We start from the raw sequence: 26,803 nt of genomic DNA on the forward strand, positions 1-26,803 counted from the left end.
TAGGAAATTTGAGAAAATATCTGTGATGACTTTCATGCAGCTTCAGACTTTATTACACAAATCCCTAGGAAATCTTTTTGTAAGAAAACTTTCATAGGCCAACAACAATGTCTCAATCTGTTTTCTAAAAAAAACACATGTATGAGAAACTGCTTAACTGCTCTGCTGACACCCCATGCCATAGCCGTTTCCTGGGTTAGCCATAACACACATTTCTTGTCTGTCCTATCACTGTAATCACCAAAGGCAGAAAAAACCCACAAACATTGCCAGTGCCTTAAAAAGATGCTACACCACAAACACCTTGACCCACAAGAAAATAATCCTCTCAGCGAGTAGAAAGGCACAGTCCTACCTCTTTTCCAGAGGCAAGAGTTGTTTTGTCAGAATTTTTGTCAGATTGCAGTTGTCCCTTCCTGACTGTAGATGCAAAGAGTGCAGGAGAAGAGGGTTTTCTTCACCCCACGCGTCCCCACAGAGTCAGAACACACACCTCAGTCATTTATCATCATGCCACCTCAACCTGCCAGCTTGACAATGATTTTGCCCCTGGGGTTTCTAAACTAGAAATGTTATTTAGGTTACGAAAACAATTGCACGTTTTCTGCTTCCTGAGCCCGCACAGACCTGCAAACATGCAACCGAAAGGGATCTTAAACCTGCCAGGGCTGTGCCCAGCACGCAGTTCTCAGCCCCCCTTGCCCAGGGAGACACGCGCCGATGGAGGGAGAACCTGTGCCTGGGAAAGCAGCACACGGGGAGATGCTGTGGCCATCGCAGCCTGCGCTCGCTTCGGCATCAACAGTTCAAGAGCCTTACTGAAGGGCCTGGCAGTTTAAAGAAAGCAATTTTCTTTGGCCTCCGCATTGGCCATAGATTATTTTCCTCCTTTCATTTTTCCTCCCTTCGCCCCGTTCCTTGATCAGAAGTGTCTTTCACTCTCCCCCGCCTCCTCTGTATGGATTAAAGGGGAAAAAAGGGCAAACCTTGCAAGCCCAACAATGCTGAGGATCCAGTGCAGATCCTGCAGATCAATGTTAGCCAAAATTTGCAGGCGGCCTGATCTGTTCAGAACTTGCTCATCTGGTCTGGCTCATATTTCTAGGTAATGTCATGGGGGACGCAGTAAGTTTGCAGGCAAGTGCAAAGCAGCTTCCTCACAGAGCAGGATACACGTTTGTCTTCACAAGTGCTAAAACGTTGCCCTGTTACAGGAGTTCACTACTTTTTACCTGGCACAATTTCTTACTACTTAATTTTTCTTTTAACATAGGTAAATCTTATCTCTCCTCATTATAAAATTTTTGCTGCTAAATTATTTATGCCAAACAATCAAGTGTGATACCTTTGCAGATGTCAGCAGATAAACAGAAATGCAATGTTGCATGATGGAGTTTAATGCTGTGGAAATGTCGGGGCACTTATTTTAAAATTCCACTGACCTTTGCTGTCCTTTTTTCAATGTTTGCTTATTGCCACAGTAAGGAAACACTGCAATAAGAGTAGGAATTTTTATATGTGGATCCTGAAAGTCAATATTTAAGGGAAGCATGTTTCCTCAATTACACCATTTCTGATTACGTGCTATCAGGAGAGACAGTACAGAGGTACCATTTACACGGAACACAGGCAATACATGTCATAGGGTGAAAAGCGTAAGATCAAAAACACTTGAGCAAAGCCAAGCTACAGGATTGTCATAAGAGGAGCATGGGAGCACAATGTCTGCATGTTGTTACAGTGGGATACTGTGGCATTAAGATATTACAGGTTTGTGGTTATTTTGGGGGTTCCTCTCTTTCCCTGCTGGCAGCCCAGGCTCTGTGGGACCTGTGTAACAAGGCAGTAGTGTCTGTGAAATAATGAGCAGGGGAATGCGGTGCTGTTCTTCCATTGCAATGTTAGGTGCGATGTTGCACGCTAAAGCATCGGATCAATACTTCCAGCAGCAAGCCGTTCAATACACCTGAATTATTGCTTCATTTTTCTTCTTATTATAGATGAGTTGTGTTATTATTTTCCCCAAATCGATATTTTACAACCTTTTTTATCCGTTTCTCCATAAATTTTGTGATTACTTTAAACTGGGAATTCCGGTACACTAAATAAGATGCAGTATCTGAGAGGCAGTGAATGTACCAACACGATTTTTTACTGAAGACACTGCTTAAAGGCAGATCCTAATCAATAACTAAGTAGGAAAAATTTTATGTAAGAAAGTTGGACGCAGCACTACTCTTACAAAATCAAAATTCACATTCCTCGAAAATATTAGCTACCAGAGAAGACTATTTTAGAAGTACAGGGAAAAAGAGGTCTGATGGGCACTTTGCGTGGGAAATTTAATTCCAAACAAATACGCTTTTTACTTCCCCTCAGCTAAAGGGTGACCATAATTCACTGAAATTGTTTCTTACAAAGCAGATAATCCTGTGCACCTTAGAGTGATTTAATTAGCTTCCATAGCTGTCTCCTGCTAAGTGTTTAAAGCATCTGCAAATCAAATCATGTTAACTCATCTGCTGCACACTTTCTTTGTTCTATGCATAGGACCTTCCTAATAGCATTAATAGGAGCATGAGTTTCCCTGGAGAGGGGAGTAGCAAAGTGAGTTAATTACATAGTTATTGTAAAATTGTGTACATTATTCCACAGAACATGCTGGGTAAGTATTAAGGTGCTACACAGAAAATAATGACAATTTTGGGTGATCCCAAGGACCTCAGTGTTGTAATTTGAAAGGATAATGCAGATTCCCACTGAAGTTGGAGGAATCCTACCAAATTCCAAGACATAATCTGCCTGGCCCAGCTGCTCACGGACTGCAGTGCATGGCTATTCCCTACACACTGGCTACAATTTCTATCCTCACGTTTACTGCAGAATTACAAGATTGAACAGTAGGAGGTACAGTAATCTCCATTCAATGTTTTATAACACTTTAAAAATTTTTAAAGGAAAAAAAAACAAAACCCTGCCCTGGGATTTTCTGCTATAAATTCTATAGATTTCTGCTCATATCCATTTGGTCTAATTAGGCAGACCCCTCAAAAAGCAAGTCCAGCACCTTCTTTGGATCTGGGCATCAGCACTACAGTGGAGCAAATAATTCAGAACAAACATCTCCCCCTCACTAACTGTCCAGAGATATCTTTTACTCCAACTAACTTGTTAGCTGAAAGTATTTGTCAAATAGTTTTTCTGATTAACCTTATCCTTACAGATAGATAATGAAAGAGTGGGCTGTTACAAATTTTTGGGTTAAATTCTCCATTTATAGCCTATGTTCAGAGAGGGCATCACCCCCCCTGTGTGTTTGCTGGTTGCAAGTCAAGCTTTCTCAACACCCAACAGTGAGTTTTACATCCTTTTGTTCAGGCAGAGACACATATACTATGGAAAGTTTACTTCCCATAGTACGCTCTGAGTTTTTCTTAAAACGGACTGTCTCAGCTCACTCACTTGATCAAACATTCACAGGGAGCAAAACACTACAGGGAAACTGAAGGAAATTCATTGCCAAAAACAAATGAATATTCATGGTCCACAGAAATACCCTTATTTCCCAGCTCTAATCAGCATGAACATCTGTGAAAAAAAGTCTAATGGGGGAAATTGGAGAGGGGAGGGGGTCATTTCCATCCTTTCCCTTAGGCTCCAATTTAAAGAAGGTTCATTTGTCTTTTTAACAGAACTTGCAAGCGATGCAAGGATGAACAGTTTTGGTGAAGAAACAATGTGCAGACCGGCCTTGTCTTTGGGAAATTTGAACTAAATTCTTCATTCCAGGCCAAAAGATACCTAGTGCAGATTCTTGTTCCTGTCCCTGACCTGTCAGACCCATGCACTGCCCTGAGAGCCCCTCCATCAATAACAGAGCCTGAGCTGCCAAAAACACCCAGGGAGAATACAGTCTAAGGCAAACAGGCATGGTTCACTCTCTTCTTTTTAAATAAATGACATGCACATTTCAATGCAAGATTTAAGGGAACAAAAAGCACCTCAAAATTAAAAAGCTGTAGAGAAAATACTGGTTTTCAGTATGATGGCCACTTGAAGATCTATTTTTAGGAACAACAATATAACAACTATTTCTAGTAGCTGTGCACAACGTGCATGTCAACTCTGGGGGAGAGTTCTTTTTGGAATGGTGAAACAAGTCAGAGATCTCCATTTGGAAAAAAATTTCCCTTGCAGAAGTGACCTTTCAACATGAATTCATGGTGACTTCTGGCAGTAAAATCTTGCCTTTCATTTTTACAAATACAAGCTTGCTGCTAGAACTGCCTGAGCATACAAACTACGTATTTTTATATGATGAGTTGTAGTCTTCTAAGGAAAGTACCCCACCAAAACCTAAAGATAGGATATAAGTTAGGAGAAAAAAAAAAAAAAAACACCACAAAACAACAAACCCACAAAAAGGGGATAATAAGCACATGTATTTCAGAAACTCATGGGATTGTAATACTTGGGGCTATAGTTACTTTCCTACACAGCACATAGCATGCAGAGTCACTGAGATTGTAATGTTTCTCATCCAGCTTCAGTCACCCAAGTGCATATTTGAACACTCGTTTAGAGCCCATCTGCAGACAGAGGACAGAGTTTCCTGATGGTGATACACCCACTTCAAAGATGATGTCTGAGACGGTCAAGGAGGTCCAAAGGGAGCTCGCTAGAGTGCACTGGATTTCTGTCCCTTATGCAGACAGGGTAAAAAGAGGACCTTATCATGCTGAAAAATGATAAAATCCACCCTGGAAGATGCTGCAGTACTAAAAAGTGACAGCAAGTTTCACAATTATTCATAGACATCATAGGGTTTGCTCTGTAATTTTCAGACTTAAAATGGAGAGTTTGGTGCAACTCTCTGTTTTAACAAATGCATTTTTGCTAGATGAATGTTACAACAGCTTAATTTCCACATGCATTTTCTATCCCATGGGGACTTAAAAAAATACCATTCTTAATCGATTGTGTTGGGTTTTCTCTTGGTTTTGTCTTTTTTTTTTTTTAATTAACCCTCTGTCTGCTGGCAATGGGGTTTCCTCTTGTTAACCGCCAATGCTGACACCTGGTGCTATGCAAGAGCAGTTCAAGTCCACAAGTCTTCATGCAGAGAGGTTAACCACAATTTATGCCAACAGGAAAAAGATTAAAAAGTCACATTTGGAAGGGAAGGGATAAGAAGGAAATTAAAGAAGATACTGAAAGACAAAATAACAGCAGGTATGGTCATGCAAATACGTTAGGGCAAACGATGCAAGACTGTAGGGCTTCAAGGGTAACTGCCCCAAATCAGGCTCTTTATTGTGATACTGGATGGATGGTGCACACATCTCCCCACAGTGTAAACTGCCATGAACTACCTGGTGCTTGGCAGTCTGAGCACAGCATGCGAATGAAAGAAGTTCACGCAGAATAGTTGACTTGCTGCAAATCCACAGTCTAATTTACATCACGCTAACATGTTTGTGTACTAATATATTAAATAATTTCTGTCCTACCTTGAGGAATAAAAGAGCTGCATATGCTTGGCTTGGCAGAATTAAGTAAGAATATACAGTTTTATACTTCTGTAATTAACTGCAGAGCTCACAACAGACCAATGGCAAGATCCAATAGCAAAACACCTTTCAGTGAACGTAATATAATTATATACAGACCTCAAACAATTGTGCTTGAGATATTTCTGTTGGGCTCGAGATTTTTTTTTTGGGGGGGAGGGGGAAGTTGGAGAATTTTGTTTTAAAAAAATGCAGTAGCATTAACAACACAATGTTCTTTCCTTAGCGACATCAGCAATGTGTGATGATCAAGACCTGCCAGAAGGTTCTTGGGAAGTTTGTTGAGATTGTTGAAACTTTTGTGCAGATTGAATCTTAAAGGAAATCCTACTTTGACACCTTAGTCAGCCATTATCATTAAATAAATGTGCACTACTGCCAAATGTCTCAGATAATTTAAAACATCATGGTTACAATTCCCTTCTTTTCTGAGTTGCTTCTTTCTCTCTGTTGGCTCTTGTGGTGCTAGCAATACAGCGTTCTGCAGCCTGCAAGACCATGTCTGCACTGCAGACTGCAATATGTTACATACAGAAACACTAAAACTGACTTTAAATAAAATAACAATGAACACTGCAACCTGCACCAGGAGATAACATTTTGGGCAAGCCCAAGAAGCTACCAGGATTGAGCCTAGTCATACCGGGAAAACTGTTTCCAGCATCTCTATCTAGACACCATGGCAGACCACATCAGTTATGCACTTGATATCTTCATAACTAAGTGAAAGAGACTGTGTGAGTTCTTGCAAGGTAGCAGAAAAGTACAAAGAGCTTCACACTCTATGCAATAAATTGCTCTTGCATCCACTGAGATGAAAGGCTGCAAGTACAAGATTTTCCTTTTATCTATATATTAACAAAAAAAAGTCTGAATCTGTAGACATGAGCTATATTGGGGCACATCTACTCTGTAGTCATTGCTGTCAGCGAGCTTTAACCAGGCTAGATAAGCATTACTGGCTGTTAGGGATGCTAGTACAAGCACAAAGCAAGTGAGGCTGCCCAAGTCCTGCCTCCGGGGAATGATGGCTGCACACCACACTCCAGTCTGAGCCAGCTGTACAGCATTCACTTGTGTAACAAAATGCCTCAGCAAAATGAACCCTCACTAACAAGCACCTCAAAGGATTAAGCACATCTTAAGGAGGCTATTTTGCAGGTAGTGCTGTGCAAGAGCGTGCCTCAGGCGGCCATGCACTAAATTCCCATTCCGGCTTCCTCGCTGGAGTCAGCGCGCTATGTGCATGGGCACCTCTGACAGTCTAGCCCACAGCTTGGCCATTTTTCAACAACACACAGTAAATCCAGCACACAGTTCCAGGCAGAAATCAAAACCTGCTGTACCCCATGAGAAGCGCGGGGAGGATGAGTTAGGTACGTACGTACCTGCAAGGCAGCCAGAATTCCCAGCTACCATCTATGAAATATTTCAGTGGCAACAAGTAGCCGAGGAGTCGGCTTCCTGGACCAGCAAAAAGATAGTGCCTTGTCCCTCTTCCCAGGGCACAGGATCAAAATGCATTAAGGTAAGCAGTACGGCCACTGTTGCTACTATAAACTGTCCATTTCTGTGGCATTTGTCTCATCTGAATAGCCATACATTAAGAAACAAGACAGTGAAGCCCCCTGTAGAAACAGAGCACAATTCTGGCTTTTTAGAAATTCATCTCAGCTCTCTGTTTTATTGGCCATTTTTTTAAAAGAGGGAATAATACCTTATCAACTGACATGAGCTAAAAGGAGAATAAAAAAAGATTAACAATTTCAGTCTGGAATAAGAGAGTTTTGAAGCAAAGGCATGAAAATTTAAAGGTTTTGGGGTGGGGATAAAGAAAAGAATTTACAAGGCTTATTTTGTGAACCCAGAGGGTTAATTTATCATGGAGTGAGTCTGGAACTTGAAAAGCAAAAAATGGTTTATTGGCTTTGAAGGTCAGATAACTATGTTATATCATATTCAATAGGGTAAGGTTCCAAGGGTCTACAGGGTTTCATGACAATTGCAGGAATCCTTATAAAGTCTAGTTTATACCTTTATCGTTAATAGCTTTCTAATCCTTTACCACAAATTTATAGTTTAGAAATGGCAACACATCTTAAAGATTAAAGGTATGTGACAAACAGTTCATGTCCTTTAATAATCAAATCACATAGCTTAGATTGGGGGCTTATCAGGCTTTTTCCTACTCTATGGTTTCATAGGTAGAGAATACTTTATATCCCTATTACATGAATGATGAATGGGACCATTGGTTATGGGCTGTTATTTGCTTGGCTGTAGTCAATATGTTTTCTTTGGACAGGGACTTCAGTGATTTATTTCTCTTTTGGCCTTATCACTTATTAACTCAGGGCAGACAGAAACAGCCAAGGTTGTGAATAAGGACTAGTGCCCATTTAGACTTCTAATATCAGAGAAAATATTCTTTTTAATGATCCAGCTACCCTTTGCTGCGTAGACTCTGATTGCACTTCCCTCTAACTAGAAAATAAAGGTCATATTTCTTGGAAAGTGTATACATAAAATATGCAAAATAATATGTTTCCTTCACAGCCAGCTTTATTCTGACGGTTGCTGTAATTGCTTTCATTTTGCAGCTGTCCTACAGGTACGCTGCACACTTTCAGTGATTGTTTTTTGCAGTGTGTTATGGTGCTGCCAGTGTTTAAGAAATACCAAAGATATGAGAGTTCTGTGCTCCTATTAGCATACAAAAGGGATTTTCCAGTCTACCTCCACCGCCTCCTCACTGTCTGAAGCACCTTTTCCCTGCAATCGATTAGGATTCCTCCCAGCTTCCTTTCCTGAATTTCTGCAAACCAAACCAACAATCCTAATATTCCTAATATCCCCATCAGCCAACTCTGATAACTCTCTGTACTTCATTCCACTGGGCACGTCCTACCAAACTTCAGAACAAACACTTTTGTAACAACATTAACCCTCAAGCCCACCACAAATAATAAAGACTGAGGTTATTTCATCTAGGAGAGCTTGTTTTAAAACAATTGCAACCATTTTTTTTTTCCCTTCTAAAAATTGCTAGACAGGCCAGGCAGACCAGGTATCAATGCTGACTCGGCAGAGCAACTAAGTTAATGGACTGGAACTCAGAAAGGGCCAGGTTCAGGCTTCAAATAGAGATTTCCTGAGGGCAACTTTCCTTTTGAAGGGCAGGTAAGACCCAAGATCACATCACTGATGTGGGCACCTGGAAGGAGAGAATTCACCAATCCCTCCCTTGTTTTCCCACCTGTACTTTACCTGCAAGCGTCCTGGACTCAGCAGTGGTGCCTTGAGGACCTAGTTCTTCAGTGCCTATGGCAAACTCCTACAATAGCAGAAAGCCCAACGCACCAGACCCAAGACAGGTCCATCCCTGAGCTCCGCACACCACCTGATGCCTCTGGTGTCCCCACAGCAAGGTCCAGGTGGGAACAAGCACTCAGCATGACAAGATGAAGGGGGAACCTAGTGAACTCTGCATTAGGACATTTTTCAGAGAGCTGTTATGAGAGGTTCTTTGCTTCTTTCCAGAAGCATTATTAAATCCACCAGTACAAGCCTACATTTACAAAGGATTTAATTTCATTCTTCCTCACTTGATTGCACTTATAGTTAGGATTTACCATCTCTCCTCTGTCCTTTGTAGAGTCTGTCTGAGATCAGGATCAGACTTTACCTTGAGCATCCAAAGCACAGGATAACCTGCAGTGGAGGGCTCTCCTGCTTTTAAGAACAGACACCAGCTCTTATTTTAAACCTTATACATTTCTTTGTATTGAGGGATTTTGTTCTGTTCTTCTGTAGCACTCTGTGACTATTTAACTTCAAGACATCTGATACTTTTTATTCTACCACTGCTATTAATATTTACTAGTGAAAGGCAGATAAAAACTGCTGTTAAAAACAAATGGTATTCATTTGCTAGCTACCAGATCTCATAGCTGGTCACTCTTCTGGAGAAGTGATGTGCTCTATATTTCATTTCAGATTAATGATCATCATATCTTTGTGGGTGAAGAATTTTATAAACACATCAGGATAAAACCCAAGACAGCATCAGAGATGCTGGGGGTTTTATTTTATTTTTATTGTTCTATTGATGATGGCCTTCTCTCCTTATTTATACTAATCAGCTATTTAAGTGCTCATGATTTAATAATAAACACACATGAATGAGGCATTGTAAAACTAATGAGGTTGTGTATTACTGATGTTGAGAACAACTGCCACTAGGTTTTAACATTTCTCAGGAACTAACAGATACCCAGCTATGGCCAAGGTTAGCTGGTGGAAGGGTCAAACTTTAGCCTACAGGGATCAAGAAAGGCTCCAGTGGGGCTACAGGAACCTCTTGACAGCCAGCCTGTCTCTCATCACTGCTTCTTTTTTCTTCTTCTTTTTTTTTTTTTTTCCCTTTCTTTTTTTTTAGTCTACAAACTCCAGAACTCTCCATTCTGAAAACTGATTGCTTCATTGATTGTGTACCTTTTGAACTTTGCATAGTTATTGGTGCCTTCTTGAAAAAAGAAAACTTCCCTAACAAGGGAATCACTGAAATTTACCAGGCTGGAAACTTTAGGGACTGGAGACCACCTTGCAAGTGGTTTCAATTCTGATCAACTCTGTGTATGTGTACGTAAGTTAAACCTCTGCTTCTTGGGCCATGGACTGAGATTTTAAATGGTGATGGGTAGTTTATGGTCTCTTACTCTTAGAGGTATTTGACTTAGGAAATGAAAAGAGAACAATTCTCAGAAGACAACTACCCCTATGCTGCTGTAAAATAAACCATTTAAAGATAAAAACCTAAAAATGAAGCCACCAAAAACTGAGGCTTTTGAAAATGTTACCCAAATCATCTGTGATCTGCAAGGCTCTTCCTGTTTGTACACAGACTCAAATGTTTTTGGAAGTAAGTAAAGGGTGAAATGAGGATGGAGCAGGGATTTTTCCACATGAGGCTATTTCTTCTTTGTAGCAACTAGGGGAGTGAAAAGTTCTCTGAGAAGCCCTATGACATTTCAGAGGAAGAGGCAGTTTCCCAGAAATTCTGCGAATATCTTGACCTTCACAGTGCTAGCATTTCTACACCACTCTACACACAATGGCCCACAAGCGTAATGCAAACACTGGTCAGTCTCAGCAGTGCTCCTCTCTGACCTACTCAGCCTTCGTCATAATTATCCTGGAGGATCGGTGCTCAGCATCTGCGTTATTCACACTGCACAGCAAGCCTTGTGTGTCTATGTTGACCTTACATCCACCCGTTCCTGCTAGTCACACTTCTAGAGACATACCATATCCTATAGCTTATAACAAACCCCAAACGAACTGGGGGGCGGACTCGCCTGTTTCTCTAGGGATCCTATCAGCACACAAACGGTTTAGCCCACAGCCTCCCTGCAAAACTAAACCAAATGAAAATGGTCCCTAAATTCCAACCCGTATTCAACCCCATAACCAATTTTCAAAAAAAGGAACGCTTGGGGTATTGCTCAGCCAAGAATCTGAATTAACCCCATATTGTATACATAACCCCAGTGGCAAAGCTATATACTTCTAGCCCCTATATAGTCCTTTGCTCTAGCTTGGGAACAAAAGCACAAAACCTTAAACTGAGCAGGTGGTAGAAGACACAGCGTAACACATGTTTATGGACCTTCCATATGTCCTGTCCAATATGCAGTGAGAAAAATTCTCCCTTCACTTACATTCATGCAGTCCCACTCAAATCTCATGGTTTAGTACCATAGCAAAACTCATCTGTAAAAATCATGCTGTCCATGATGCATTCATTTTTTAAAACTAAAACAAAGCAAAACAAATCTCAAAGGCCTGTCTAGGTATCACAAGTTTGCACCAGATCTTATCCCTTATTTTAACTCAACATATGCCCTGACTCACCTTGGCAAACTACCTACGGATTTGTATCCCTGGTGGCTTCTCCCTGTATCTCAGTTTCGCCAGTCCTAAAATAATGATAGTGATACATACCTGACTCCTAAGTTGTGACATGAAGCTTAATTCATTCAGTGCTCGTCATTACTAGAAGGCACTTACAAATGAAGGGTGCCATAGGGAAATACTGACCACCACATCTGGGTATCTGGTACCTATGTGCAATATGGACTTCTAATTTTATTCCAAAATGAACACACATGCAAGATGTGTTCAGACTTCTGTATTTCTTATAACATTCTCTCAGGAATGTCAAAGCTTAAAATCTAAGAATTACTCTGTAAGTGCATGCTAATGGCTTGCTTTGTAGATGGAAAATAAAAAACTTATGTTTTCTTGTAAGCACAGGGTTGACACTGGTTTATTTCTTTCAAAAATACTTATAAAAGCCAGGATTTCTCTGTATATATGTGACCTTGATTCCTAGATGGCACATGGGCTACTTAGAGATCATGTTACTAAGTTATTTGCAGTTAAAGGGGAAAAAAAGGCTAAAATTAATGGGTCACTGGGTATTTTCTTCTGAGAACTTAAGTACTTAACAGTAAGAAAAAAACAGTTTACAGCCAGGTGGCTTGAGGGGATATTTTGTTGAACACTGATTAAAAATAATTTCTTCTAAATGAGACCTGACCACAAAATGGGACCATTAACGAGCAGGGACATTCTCACCAGAAAGGAAACTACGCTTGATCAACTCCTGCACCGCCCACAAACCCCAGGTCTTTTTCTCTCTCACACACTCTTTTTTTTTTTTCTTCCCTTTTTCTCCTCTCCCCTTCTCTTGTTCTTAATAGCAGGGTAAATAAGCAGCAAGTGATGCTGAAATGTTTTCGGCCAAAAACAGAGGCCAAACTCCTCTGAGAAAACATTTGGCCTCTGTGGTTTTGTAATATGTTCCAGAACACTGAGTTCACTGAAGAACATTGTGAAAAACTCCCATCGGCTGGAGTGATGCTGGGGAATGTTACTGTATCCCAACTTCCAATTGGTCCATTTCCTGCAGGCCTTGTTAAAAAAAAAAAAAAAAAAAAAGAAAAAAAATAGTGCTATGTGGGAGTTAAAACAAGTTCTCATGGGAAAAATGAATGGCAAGAAATTCTATCTTTAAAAGAAACAGCTAATCTGCTAGTTTGATTGTTCTTCAAAACTTACAATGAACCAATAATCCTAATTAAAAACACTTGGCCTAGTTCTCTAAAGCATCATAGCTTTTTCTATGCTTCGTTTGTACACACCATAGACTATTAGGTTTTTTTCTAGTGCTCACTAACAAAGTGCTGACTTTGTTGGGATGGCTGAGCTAATTTCGTGAACTCAGTGTGAAACCTTAGCTAAACAAAATTGTGGTAATTTTCCTTAATTTGTAAAAGTGATTGGAGTGCAAACAAAATTTTCCTCTTGGGTCAATCCTATAATTTTCAATTAACTAAAACTAATCGGCAGGCGTGTACTGAACCTGCATTTTGTTTAAAGGGCTGGAAGGCACTTCTGAAGGTCAGGATGCATTAATTGTTTTTATTTTAGTTTCATTTAGTCCTTTTTAAAAAGCCACATTTAAGTTCAGGCTGCCTTTAAAAGGAAAATGCAAATCGTGTGAGGTATGATTTCAGTCACAATAGCTTTTCTGTATCTACCGTAACTCCATAAAACCTGCATAAGTAAGAGAATTGTCCATGGATTGGATCCCCCTTGATTTTATCATTCTTTTGTATTTCATAACTTTCATTTGCTGAATGAAAAATAATGTGATTTAAACAGTAACCTGAAAATGCATATATGGAAACAGTCTCCCTACTGGGACACCTTATTTCCACATTTAGCCATCTGCTTCTGGGTAGACGGGCTAAACTGCTGCCCTCCTTTTTACTGGAAAAGCTAATTAATGATGATCTGAAAAGCTAAACCAAAACGGGTCCAAGCCACTTTTACATTTGAATTGCAAAACAAAGTCCCCCAAAATGTCTTCTCAAAGTCGAGAAGGGCATGTTTCCTCCCTTTCTTCTTCCTCTACATGCATACTTGCCATTTCACCAGTCCATGAGGCAGCCACCCGAGTGGCTTGACAACAAGCCGGACAGCACAACTTATTGTGAGTGAGAAAGTGAGAAGGGAAAGGATTTGTGGTCAAACTGGCCAGAGCTCTGGCTGACACTTTCATGTGGTATACACTGGCAGTTTGCACCAGCTGGCAATTTGACCCTTTGGTTTTTCTTTTTCTTTTGTTCCAATACATTCAAACCCTAAATAACCTTTTTGGTATGGTGTGTTGTTGTCCAATATATGAATTTCCCACACATTGTTGAAATCATAATGATCGCAAATACACACAGCCTCCACAAATGCCTGCAGCTCAGCCAGCAAGGCGATACATGAACATTTTAAGACCCAGTTTAAAGAAACCCAGTGCATAATCCCAACTAGGGGAGAGGGTATTTGAAAAAGACAACAAAGCTTTATAAGGCACCTTTGTTCAACTCACTCAGCGTTAAGAAAAATCAAATGAGAGCTTTTGCTACCCAGCTGGAGCACAGAAGTCTCTCCTCTGCCTCGAGTCCCTGTGTGTACGTTCCGAGTTGGAGCAATATACATGCCCAGTGTAATTCAGAATGCCTCATAGCCACAACTTTTTGTGATATATGTTATTCTTAAAGTTTTGGGGCCAACCAAGAATGAGGAAAGGAATTACACTGGATTGTGATGAACCACAGTTCAGGCAGTTACAGAAGTAGTCCTGTCTGCATGTGTCAAACAACAAGCACATAAAAGGACGAGCATATCAAAACCCGGAGCAAGGCACTAATTCTTGTAGCATGCGTACCTTCCACGGAATCAGTGACACACAGTCTTTTTGAAACGTTATGCTGCTACCTGATTTATTTCCCAGGCCATTCTTATCACTACTGAGAGTGGTTTAACATTGACAGCACCTACAATGTCCTAGTGTGGTTTTTTTGTTAGTAATTCTTCAGGCCAAACCACTCAGCTTAGTGGCCTCGGTGTGGGCTGCACTGCACCCCAAAATACACGGCAAGTCACTATGTCTGCAGCATCGGCTGTGCTGAAGGCTACTGAGCCTCCCTGGAAGCCAAAGACAAGTATGTTACAGTGAGATGGGCAGGCAAACAGGCAGCTGCTTTGAACGCTTGCAACACTTGGCTGACAACATGAGATGGAGATATTTAGCAGGATGCTCCTTGGAAGGCAAGTTTGTGATTGCACTAGTATGCCTAGCTCTTTATGCTTGCAGTCTTCCTCTGTTTAAATACCTAAATATCTGTTTTTCTCCTTCCTCCCTGCTCCTGGGTAAAGAGATGTCTTACTGCAAGGACAAACAAGCAAACAAAAATCCCACACTGGTATGTTTTCAGATTCACCTCTACAGTCATCCATTTCTGAAATCCAACCTAAAGCGGTACTTTCAATGATGTGCTCAGCCAAAATAATAAAATACAGTACAGTTTTTAATGATGAAAGCAGAAGCCTTAGCAAGTGTGATATATTGCCTGCCCTATTTCTTTACATTATATCTAGTACTAAAGCATCCTTACCTGTGTAAATGAATCTTCCAGGCGTTCCCTTGCAAAATTGCTTAGACTTGTAGGACAATGTGACTTCTACAACCCCTGGGATATGTCGGGGAGGCGTCTGTACACGGATAGCATGAGGAGTAATCAGCTAGAGGAAAACATTGAGAAGGGAGAAGAAAGGGGGAAAAAAGCACTGTTAGATACTGAACACTTCTTTAATAACACTTTCCTCTCAGATCACAGTAAACAAGCTCTGAAACATGTAATTAACCTGTCAATGTTTGAATACAATCTTGATGTAACCCACACAAAAGCCGGTGACTATAATATTTACAAGCATTCTCCTTCTCAGCCATAACAACATTATTTCTGTTTTCATACATGGCAGGCACGTGCTTCCTAGTACAAGCATTAGCTCAGATTTAATGCAATAACTTCAGCTTACAGCAGCAAGATGCCTGTGTTGGCTCAGGTGAACACTGGGGTCATGACAGTGTCCAACAAATCTGATTGATAAACGATACACAGTTATATGTGTGAACATGGCAGAGCACAAGCCCAGAAAGGCTTTTACATGTACTAGTCCCCAGCTGACATCTGTACACTGCAAAAGCACCATGTGCTGCTGTGTCAATTTTGTATTCATTTTGTGTTCCTATAAATGATTACTGCAGAAATGTAAAGTTTGGCTTTTGAAGGATGCTAGATCTTTCCTTGGAAATGATGGGAGCACTCAAAAGAGATATACCAAATATAACCATCTAACCATCACTTCCAGTCTGCCTTTACTGCAATGACTGACACACATCTGAGACAGCTCCCGCAGATGTGGATTTACACAGTAGTAAGTAGAAAAACTTAATTTTCTTGCTGTTGGGGCTGGAGATCCTGATCTTCTTAAGACAAAAGGTTAGGGTGGGTCAGTGCTGCAATTTCCAGGCTCTAGACCATTTTTGCTCTTTCAAGATTCTGGAATGGATTTAAAACATAGTCCCTGAAATTAACACTAGAGCCATCTAGGAGATCACTGATTTACAGCAGGTTAACTCAAATCTCTGCTTCACTCAGAAACTACAACATTGTCCTCCCCATCACTGAAATGTCCTCTTTTCACTCATCATTCTCCCTCAGACAAGAATAGTAAAAAGAGATACATAGAAAATGTGACATGATTGTGTCCAGCATCCAAGATACAGCTCTGGCACATGGATAATCCTTCTCTAACTGACTGCAGCACATTAACGTACTTCTAGAGAGGCAAACAAGACCAAGACCATAACTAGCCTCGACAGTCAGTAAAGCCACGGGCACCTATGCAGACAATCAACTACTCTGTGTTAATGGTTGAATTGTGTCCTGGATTAGGGAGTACATTTCGATAGAGAAAAAGATAAATAAAAAGCTAATTTTGTTCTTATTTTTACTAGGAACCAAATATTTCAAAATTGTAGTAAGGTCCTACCAAAAAAATGGACCTTTAACCAGTTCTTTGTTTAGGGCACAGGACTAAAAAAGCACAGAAGGAGAGTAATATCTGTCAGAGCCATCTGCGTTACTGAGGGAAATGGCATACACAGTAGGAAGTTCTCCACATTTAAAATAAGAAAATTAATATTAAATCAAGTTGAAGATTAAAACCATAACTACCAGCATCAAATGCTCCAAAAGTTTTCCAGACACACGGAAGTCATAAGTCATATGTCATTTTAGAAATGATCATGTAGGAATTGATGCCTTCTTGTTTGTGAGCTCCAAAGAAGATGTTTTCAGGCTCTGCTTTGAAATCAAGTGATTTAGAAACTTACTTATTTTTAAAAGAAGCTTGCTTTTTTTTTTTTTTTTCTAAATTACTCACTCTATCAACTGGGTGAAAAAAAAAAACCCACCCAAAACCAAATCCCAAACTTCCAAGGATTGTTTTTTCTTAAATTAAGTTGGCCTACAGTTGGGCTGACCAAAGCCTAAAAATCTAGGGCAATTCTCTACACACCCTCAACAGCCAGCAGAGGCAGAAAGCACCACCAAAAAGCCATTTATTTCCACTGCTTTAGGCACCTCGCACGTTGGGATGAACACCTCTCACGTTGGGATGAACTGCTCTCTGTGGAAGCATCTACCTTTCTCCAATGAACCAAGATGACAAGTTTAGACTAGATACTTAACTGTAGGCAGCCAAACATAGCTGAGATAAATTTCATCCTCAAGTGGTTCTAGTTAACTGGGTGAACTGGCAAGATGAGAAAAGTTTCATGACATTTTTAGGGGGAAAATATTTGTAAAAACAGCCAAGGATTTTAATAGTAAAGGTTAACATGCTAGTCTTACTACATCAGCATGTGCCTTGCACCCCTCTCCCCCATTCTGGCATGAGCTATACAGGCAGCTTCTGGTTGTATCTTTGAATTTCCCAGCATTTACTGGTCTGTCACCACTTTAATGTTCTTTAAACATAATTTGTGGCATTTTCCAATACTCATCTTCCTTGGTTCCCAAGAAATGTCTGACCTATTTATGGTCCATTGTTACAGAGAGCTGGGGAGAGTTAAGCAAGTTTCCTGGTTTGTTCTCCACAAACAGTTTGGTTTTCCTTTGTGCTCTGAAGTAAATAAGTTTAACTGTGTTTAAAACCACAAATATACAATAATGTCGCCCACACATTCCCAAAGGGTGAACATTATGTCTGAAGTCCTATGGTTTATGATGCTCAGGATGTATTTTACTCATCTCTTCTCTAGAACTAAAGCTTGGGAGGTATACCAGGAGAGTACCCGTGCCTTTTCCTTTTGCTTTTTCTCCTCAGCATCTGTCATTGACCCTTGTCAGTGACATAGTGCTGAGCTAGAAGGATCTTTGTTCCACATCAGCCTTCAGTTCTCATACACACAGAAAGGAACTGGCTAGCTTGGTCACATCCCAGCAGTCCCCTATATTGCTGTCATACCAAGAAATGGTCTTTAAGGAACAAACAGTGTCCCCTTGCACATCAACACTGGCCCTCTGGAACCCACCTTTTGTCTCAAACTCTGATTCCCCTGCACTATAGTCCAGGACCAGCTCCCCGAATTGAGCTGGCTCTGTTTTGCAATCTCAGCGACCCAATGGGTGCTGCACCAGTCTGGGTACTCCGGGGCCACCCATGGCAACAGCAAACCTTCCTTTGACTTCAACAGCTCGAAGATTAGTGGATGGTTCCTGTCAACACTGTCAACCTGTGACCTGACCTTGGGAACCCACTCCACCTTTTCCTAGCATGTTTTCTCCCCTCACACTGACATAGCCTGTATCTTCTTCAAGACACAACCCATCTCATATCTGCACGTAAAGCATCTGGAAGAGGGGAACTATTACCTCAAAGGATATTAAAAGTAAAGAGACCACTTCTGGAAGCCTCTGAGCCCCAGACAGGTGGAGACTGGTAGAGTGTTCTGGGGAAGCATCACGACATGCTCACCCTGGTTTTTTTATAGACATCTGTCAGTGCCCACTGCCGAACACAAGACACTGAGCTAGGTGAACCTCCATGTCTGACCCAGTAAGGCCAATTTTATGCCCTAACCTCAGGTAGGAATTCTTAGCGCATTAACAGACATCAAAACAACTGTAGCAATGACATGCCAAGAACTAAGAATTTGTAAAGATGAATTACATACATTTCTGAACACATTTTTTAATTGTAAATCTTGAGCAAGGCATTAATGTGTGATTTGGACATGAACCCACTGGCCAAAATCCCAGATCCAGCTTCCTCTTCCATTCCAGCACTTGGCAAATTGAGATCTGGAGCTGAACATAAAACTAGTAACTGGACCATTTCTCCCAAGGCATTGTCAAGTGAATTGGTCTGATACTTGGCAACTGCATTAGCTGTTTGATATAAACTCTTACATGTCAATTGGGACATGCTGTGGATTGCATTAAAACCTGAGTTAGAGATCTTCAGAATGGAGGAAGGTGCATGTCCTTCAACGTCCAAAACACATTTGCTTTGAGTCTGTACAACAAGCCTCTTTCTGTGGTTTGCTAATATATTCTAGACATTCTTGTGTGATGCAGCATCATTTCACACTCTTCAGAGTGCCAGGTTACTTTCTTTTTTTAAAAGTGACATTTTATAAGGAGATGTCATTAATCTGAGTCACTAGTTTATTTCTGCATGCTTGAGCTCTGGTTTGTGGTTAGGGAAATGGTGACAATCAGTCATAACTTTAACTTGGACTCTGTGTGAAGAGGACCTTAGGACAGGAATGAAGAAAAATCCTACCAGCTGAAGGTAATGACAGCTTTCAGTGAGAACAGGACCCTTAAGGAACCTATATTTTTAAAAATGACCAATGACTTTGCATGCCTCAATTCTGGGCATCCATATGCTGCTTAATAAGCTTGGGTTTTCAAAAAGAGGGTGCCTTCTCATTTTTTAAAAATGAGTCAGACCTCCAAAATAAGCACTCAAAAACAGAGACTTCCAAAATCAATAATAAACATAAAAAGCAAAATAAAAAACTGTGTCACAGAATTTGATTCGGCAGCATTAAAAAAAAAAAACCACAACCAACACAAAAAAACCCAACCACAAACCAAAAAAACATCTTCTGTTTTTGTGCTGTACAAAGGTGAAAAACTGATGTTTCAGTGCTTCATCTTTTCTTAATACAAAAGAAAAAGAAGTTGTTTCCATCTGACTCTGTACAGCTGGAAGAATGTTCTTGGCAGGAAAATGTTTGAAGAAATAGTTCATTTTAAGCAAATATTGCGGAATATTTATAAGAAACTAATTTTGTCTTCACAATCGTGTATTTGCCCTGAAACTCGACTCTTGGAGTTTCAGCCCCCTAGTAAGAGAGAGAAACAACAGAGGATTTTTATCAGCAGCTCAGATCTGGAATATTTGCAACAACGCACAGACTGAGAACGTAAAAACCTGCAAATAACAACTCTGTCTGGCTGGGGAGTGGACAAACAGACAGGCAGCGGCTCTGGCAAACAGACGATTGCAGGGAGTTGTCTGTCCAGATCCAGCATGTGCACAGAATCTACCAATGTCGTTTGTTGATTATGAAAGTGCCTTGAAAAAAAGAGGCATTAGATAGCCCATTTTGCTGTACTCTAAAAATATCAAGGACTTTTAAAGTCATTTTTATAAAGTAATATGGGAGTTAAGGATTAATTGAACCTACTGGCTTAGGGTATCTGTATTTCTGCACAAAATTAATGTGACAAATTAAGTTTTTATTTAGTTCTCCCTGGCTGAGAAAGGTTGTAATTATGTTAGAGTGTTTACAGCTCAAATATATGTTTAAATAATAAATATGTGTTTCAGAAACCATTTCAAACCTCCTTTTTTAACACAGTCAACTCCATTTCAAGCATATAAATATTTCAATTACAAAACTTGAATACATGTAAAATAAATTAAAAATATATTATTTACATTTCAAATTATTTATAACATATGCTGCTTGACAGCAACAAATTCAACCTTAAAATGAATAATTTTTTTTTTTTTTACTTGTAACTTTGCTTCTGAACTGTGATAGGATTTATATTTTAAATATCCATGCATCTCAGGTACTTACATGGATTTTGCTATAATAAAATCTGAGTAATATAGGACCTTTAAGACAATTATCTTCACAGCACCTCTCCAAAGAAGGTGACTAATCTTATTACTACGTTACAGAAAGAGAATTGAACTTTAAGCAGATTATGTGATTTGCCCAAGGTTCCATGCAAAGTCTGTGGCAAAATGATGCTTAATTTAAATATTAGACTTCACCCCCAAAACCACCTGCAATTATAACCGAAAATAAAGCTAGAAAAATCCATGCAAAAATGCTCTGCAAGACTCACTCTTTTTCTTTAGTTTCCACTTATCTTGTCTTGTTTTGGATTTTTTGCAGCTCCGTTAAAATCATGTTTTCTTTGGGTCCATGAAACAACTTGAAAATTCTACTTGAATTCACTGACTAAATAACCCGGCCAGGTTTGCTGAAAACTGAGCCTGACTGGCAGCTCAGGGGGAACCTGCTCTGGGTTTGAAATAGTACTGAAATTTAGAAGACTGACAGTTCAATTCTATACTCTGTTAAAGTAAAACAAAAATATTTTTCCTGGATACTGAAAATGCACTAGACATTTTCAGAAACAGGAAGGCAAACGAAAGAACTTATTTTGTACTTCATAGGTGGCTAGTAAGTGTAATTTGAAATATTTATAGATGACTATTATTTAGGGATCATTGAGACAGCTCACGTATTTCTGCACTTGTTTAGCATGTTTGTCTGCTTCTCTTAGAAATAATTTCTTTTCCCCTATAGGGTTTTCCATTGCTCTCACAGGTGATGAAACTGAGAAGCAATTCAGTAAGGGAGAGACAGTGGAACAGTTTTCACTCAAAGCGAACTTGCAGCCCGTTATAGCAACAAACTGACTTTGGTCTGGACCCTCTCTAACATTATTAATTTTATGACAAGACCTTGCAACCATCAGCAACAATGTTTTGACCAGAACTAGCTCTCCTGAGATTAGAAACGGCCAATTAATGGCTTCCACTAATAAATAGAATCAAGATTTATAATGAAAGATCCAATCCTGCAGTACCAAAATCAGAGCACTTTCCTCCCAGCCTCTTCACCTTTCCCTGTTAAACGTCTGTAGCCATAATGGCTTCAATCCTAACACACAAAATGCTTACACTGGACCCAGGGGGCACTTTCATGATCACATAAGGGCTTCAGAATAGGGCTTATTTAATATATCTCCTTTTCTGGAATGCCCTTTCACTCACACTTGTCCTCAAGTGGAAGGATGAGAGAGAGAGAGTGAGAACAGTGAAGCCCTGGAAGGACATTAGAGAATACCCTTCATATGGAAAAAATGCTGCCATATGTGCAATGGCATCAGTAGGGAGAATGTGCTGGATATGAATTAAGCTGTAACGTTGATTTAATATTTATAGGATATAAGGTAAAACATCAGAAGATCCTTACATCACTGGGTAAGCATTGCATAGCTATTTTGGAGATGCTGATTTGTCTGTTGGTGTGTGTATTTCAGTATTAAAATAATGAAAATAACAATTTCTTATAAAACCTCAATAATGCTTTCGGAAAGCCATAAATGCAAAACGTAAACCTTTCCTCAGAGCTGTGTTCCCGTGCCAGTGAAGCCTGTGGAAACTCTGCCCCAACTTCTACAGCCCTGCACACTGGAAGTGGCCATTTGGGTGATGCTGCCTGGGTTTTAACATTCCACAGGCTTTTGCAGGATATCAGACTCCACATTTAATTATGTGCCAGAAGAAGAGAGGATTTAGGAAACTGGGAGGAACAGCAACAGCAAAAATGGGTAAGAAACAAAAAAAGGGTTACTGTGAAACTACAGAGGCCCCTGCTAGGTATGAAGAATCTGTACTTTCCACTGTGGATACAATACTGTGTATTTGGTTGCTATTATGAAAATGACACACCAAGCATCTACACTTCAAGGATATGTTATTCAGAGGTGCTGAATTTCTGCAATCTCCACCTCAGTGAGCTGCAGCTACAAGCAGCCGGTTTCCCTGAAAAGCAGGATCACCTAAATGTTTTGTTTCCTGTGGGCCCTTAGCTATTGTAGTGCTAAATGCAGAATTATTCACACAGGCATTTATCCTTCCCTTTTCTTGGAATAAAAGACACTGTGCTAAATTCTGGGCCAGTGAGAGGAGGTGCAAATCCCCTGGCTATAAATGATCTCTGCCACAGGTAAATTTGACTAATTATTTTCATAAAGCTGAACAAGGAAAGGATGCACATCTCAACATTTGTTGCTGATTTAGCATGTGGCATAGAAAAAGGACAGGCTAGCTATAAGCTAGACAAAGCTATTAGACATTACCGTTCAGACAACACCTACCTCACTCCAAACCAGCATGGTGCCGAATATGACCTGTAACCCATCAAAGAAATTGTCTCCTATGATGATGACAGTGGCACCTCCTGTAGTCCATCCTTCACTTGGACTGATGGCTTTGATACATGGTGTAGCTGCTTTTCAACACACATGAAAAAGAGAAGTATTCTGCTGTTAGAACCAGATTTTAATGATAGAAGACTTGAGAAAAATAAAATAAAAGGAGCTTTCATTTTCCCCCCCTTACTAACACAAAGATTTCAGCAATCATGTTCTTTCTAGTACATGCACATGACCTCAAACTGTATCTTTGGAAGCATTTTTTTTTCTCAATTAATTTGTTTGGGTTTGTTATCTGCATTGGAAAAAATAACTTGTTTTAAACCTACATTAACAAAAAAAAAAAAAAAAAAAATCACAGCATGATGGGCAGAGACCAGTTGGAAATCAGGACAAATCCCTATCTTTATTCTATATTAAATGCACAGTTAACCTGAGTTAATAAAACAATCTCCAGTGAGCTTGCTTTATTATCCATTATAACCTGAATTTATCACGGAAACTCCTATAAATATTAAGGCAAATACTGTCTAAATAAAAAAAGGGTGTAACCCTCAGCATTTCTTTAACTGTTCTGTAATCAGATCCAGGTTGTTGTAGTAATAACCATCCTGCCCTGCTTAATGGTATGGCTACTACTACAAAAAAACAACAACCCAAACCCAAACCAAAATCCATAACCCTGCCATATAGTCATCCCAGTACTCTGCATCTACTGGATAATTAAGTGTGTGCAATGGATTCTGCCGTATTCACAGGGTCCATCCCCACTTTCACTAGCCACTTTCTTGGCACCATCTGTACTAAGCGCCTCCTGAGAGGATATTGAAAACTCAAGCACTGCTCAGAGTGGTAAACTCAAATCTTGGTGTAAGATCTTCTGGTTAAAGACTATCTAAGCAGAAACACACTCAACTTTATATATTGTGGGATAGGGCAATATAAATGTCCACATACTGAATCTCCTCCTCTGCAGCACTGGAGTACATCAGAATTTAACTGTGCTGAAGCAACAGGAATAACATTACCATTAAAAAAAAACCAAACAACTGAATAAGACAAAAAGCCCAGGGTAAGTCTCAGCTGTGGAGTCTCAGGGTGGTCAGATGGGTTGATGAAAAGAAGCAACTCCATCCCGAATGTGACCAACTTCTCCCTTGCTAACACAGCACGAAGTGAAAATATGACACCATACCATTAGATAACATTTTAAGTAAAGTAGGTACCTCAACAAATTCATTAGCCATGAAAAACGGATTCCTTAAGGAGCAGCAAAACTCCACCAGTCAACCTCAATACTGGAAGGAAAGATTTTTTCTTTTAGATAGGAACCCAGTCCTCAGCAGAGAGAAGAGGGTGGCTCCTCTGAAAACACATAAAGGACTGCCATTGCCCACGCTGATTTTGCAATGTCAATCAGGTGTCAAACAGCAGGACAGACTTTGTTAGCTGCATATATATATATATTTCTCTCTGCATCTATACCTTTTCTTTTAGGATTGTTGGCATTTGGCTGTGAATTGCTACTTTGTTGAAAGGTTGCCTCAGCTGCTAATTTGGTTTGTTACTCTGAGTATTTGATGACACTCAAGAGAGAGCACTCAGGCACTTCATCAGGTAAGGATTTACTTGGAAGATAGGGTGTGAAATCCACCCACTTGTTAGCACCTTCCAGGACAACACCCTTGCACCCATGAATTACTTAAGGTGGCTATGTAGTGCCACAGCCCCTGCCCTACACTCTTCTAATTGTACAGACAGTAAATTAATTCAATCACAGAAACCTAGTTTAAAATGCTCCAGAGACCCTGTGCATCTTTATGATTATTTCGTGAAGTTCTGCTAATGGTTTAGTGAAGTGCTAATTGCATGTGTTGGTGAGGCTGCTGAGAAGCTCCTTGCTCCCAGCCCCTGGGCAGGGTGGGCAGGCGTGGAGCTGGGAAGCCAGAGGGACCTGGAAAAGGAGCCGTTGAGTCACCCTTAGCAGTGAGTTTCTGTGGGCACTGCTGCAGACTAGCACCACCGGTGATGGAACGCATGCATGGGGAGCAAACAGACCCCATCCCTACCTACAAAAGGTTGTAAGTGTCAGGCAAAACTTTTCCACTACTTAAGCTGGTGGAGATGCCAGCTCTAGTGAAAAACACAAACACACAGAGGCAGAAAAAAATCATTACCCTACTCCAAACTTGGCAGAGCATAGCCATTAACTTTTACATGAGCTAACAAAAGAAACATCCTAACATTACCGTCATGAAAATGTAGTGCACACACAGAAGTAACTTCAATATGTTTAATTTGGATTCAAGTTACTTGCATAAAACTGTGCATAAAAAACATTGCAAAGTCCAAAACCAAATGCTTTCATTTCAGCCGAGCTCACAGCAACGGATTTACAGTGAAAGCAGCTTTTCAAAATGCCATCTAGCCCTTTCACAGAATCAAACTTTTTCATAAATAAAAATTAAAACCACTTCCAAATTACACACTTTCCAGCATTTCCAGTTGTTTGTGGATGCACACCCCCCACAATAAAACCTGAAGATAATCAGTTTCCCACGTGTCAGAGACTGAGCTACTTTTCTTAAAGACTACAAGCAACATTTTTTTTCCAGAATACCAGTGAATAAAAACTGTTTGAGACCATAAGCCATTAACAGAAAACATATGCAGCCTTCAAAATTATAGAGTCAATTCATCTTTCAAATGAATGCAAGACACTGTTCTGCAGTTACAGGTCCCCACTAAAGGTCTTACTGTTTATCTTGTGATGTTCTTTGCGGTCCCTACATTGCACTCAGAGGTGCGAGGTGCTGCACTGTCTGTGCTGCCTCATGTATTTGATTCTGATACTTTATACATACATGTGCTTAATATCAAATACATGCCAAGTCCCACGGCAGCCAGGGGGACTTTGAGCAGACACTCAGGTCCTTGTGCTGAACTGGGGCTGTGGGTTGTTCACTGGGACACTCTCGTCTGCAAAGTCAATGTGACCACTCGCATGTGTAATTTTATTTAAATATGTAGCAATTATGCTGAATCAGTGCCTCACCCAAACTGCTGGCAATAGCCCAGGACATCTCCTCTGAGGACAAAAAGTCAGGACTTGGTGGTTTAATAAGCAGGGCAGGTTGGTGCCCTTTGCAGGCACTGCCTGAGAAGCAGTGAGAGCTGCTTCCCAAAAGATTCCAGGGCATTATTTTCCCTTGGGAACTGTCACAGAAACCAATGGAACTTCCCCACTTTCACCACACAGTTTCTCTTATCTCAAAACGTAAGTGTCTGTAAAGACTGGAAGGGCTGCATGAAGGTGCAAGGGAAGCTGCACTGGAGGGCTGCATCCCGAGGCAGCCTGTGGAGACATGCTGAAGGGGGCATCCAGACCGCCACCTGTTTTTGAAGGCACAAAGCATGTTTATACAATGACATGTTGGCAATAGCCAGTGTCATTTGGAGCACTGGCCTTACGAAATCTTTGCCCTTCCCAGGTCTTTTCCTTGGGGCACCAGGAGGGAGGATGGAAGAATTAGGTCCCATTTGCCAGCATCACTACAGGTAACGTTGAGAGGGGAGGGGGGCAAGGCAATGACCTCAGCTCTATTTATGCCCCTGGTACAACTGTCTGGCCAGCTCGGGCCTTTAGCTCTTCATACTTCTTCTGTTAATCATTTGGCAACTTTCAAAGCGCTGTCTGGAAGGTGTTTACTTCTGTGCAATCCTAGAAAAACAGAGCTAGGCACAATAATCTTTTCACCGGGGACCTTGATTTTTCTACATTTTGTT

General features: G+C 40.4%; 1 protein-coding gene across 4 annotated transcripts in view; it reads right to left on the bottom strand.

The window, feature by feature from the left end:
• EBF1 (EBF transcription factor 1) overlaps positions 1-26,803 on the bottom strand; it is a 280,105-nt gene that overhangs the window by 50,200 nt on the left and 203,102 nt on the right. For 2 of the 4 annotated variants that reach the window (XM_040604801.1, XM_040604803.1), the window contains exons 9-10: positions 22,961-23,091; positions 15,089-15,215 (exon numbers count right to left, since the gene is read on the bottom strand). In XM_040604801.1, the coding sequence (XP_040460735.1) occupies positions 15,089-15,215; positions 22,961-23,091 (258 nt within the window). Of the gene's footprint in view, positions 1-15,088; positions 15,216-22,960; positions 23,095-26,803 lie in introns of all 4 variants that reach the window. The other 2 variants (XM_040604800.1, XM_040604802.1) reach the window with 1 other exon arrangement.

The sequence above is a fragment of the Falco naumanni genome, chromosome 8 (assembly GCF_017639655.2).
Source record: "Falco naumanni isolate bFalNau1 chromosome 8, bFalNau1.pat, whole genome shotgun sequence".
NCBI classification, from domain to species: Eukaryota; Metazoa; Chordata; class Aves; order Falconiformes; family Falconidae; genus Falco; species Falco naumanni.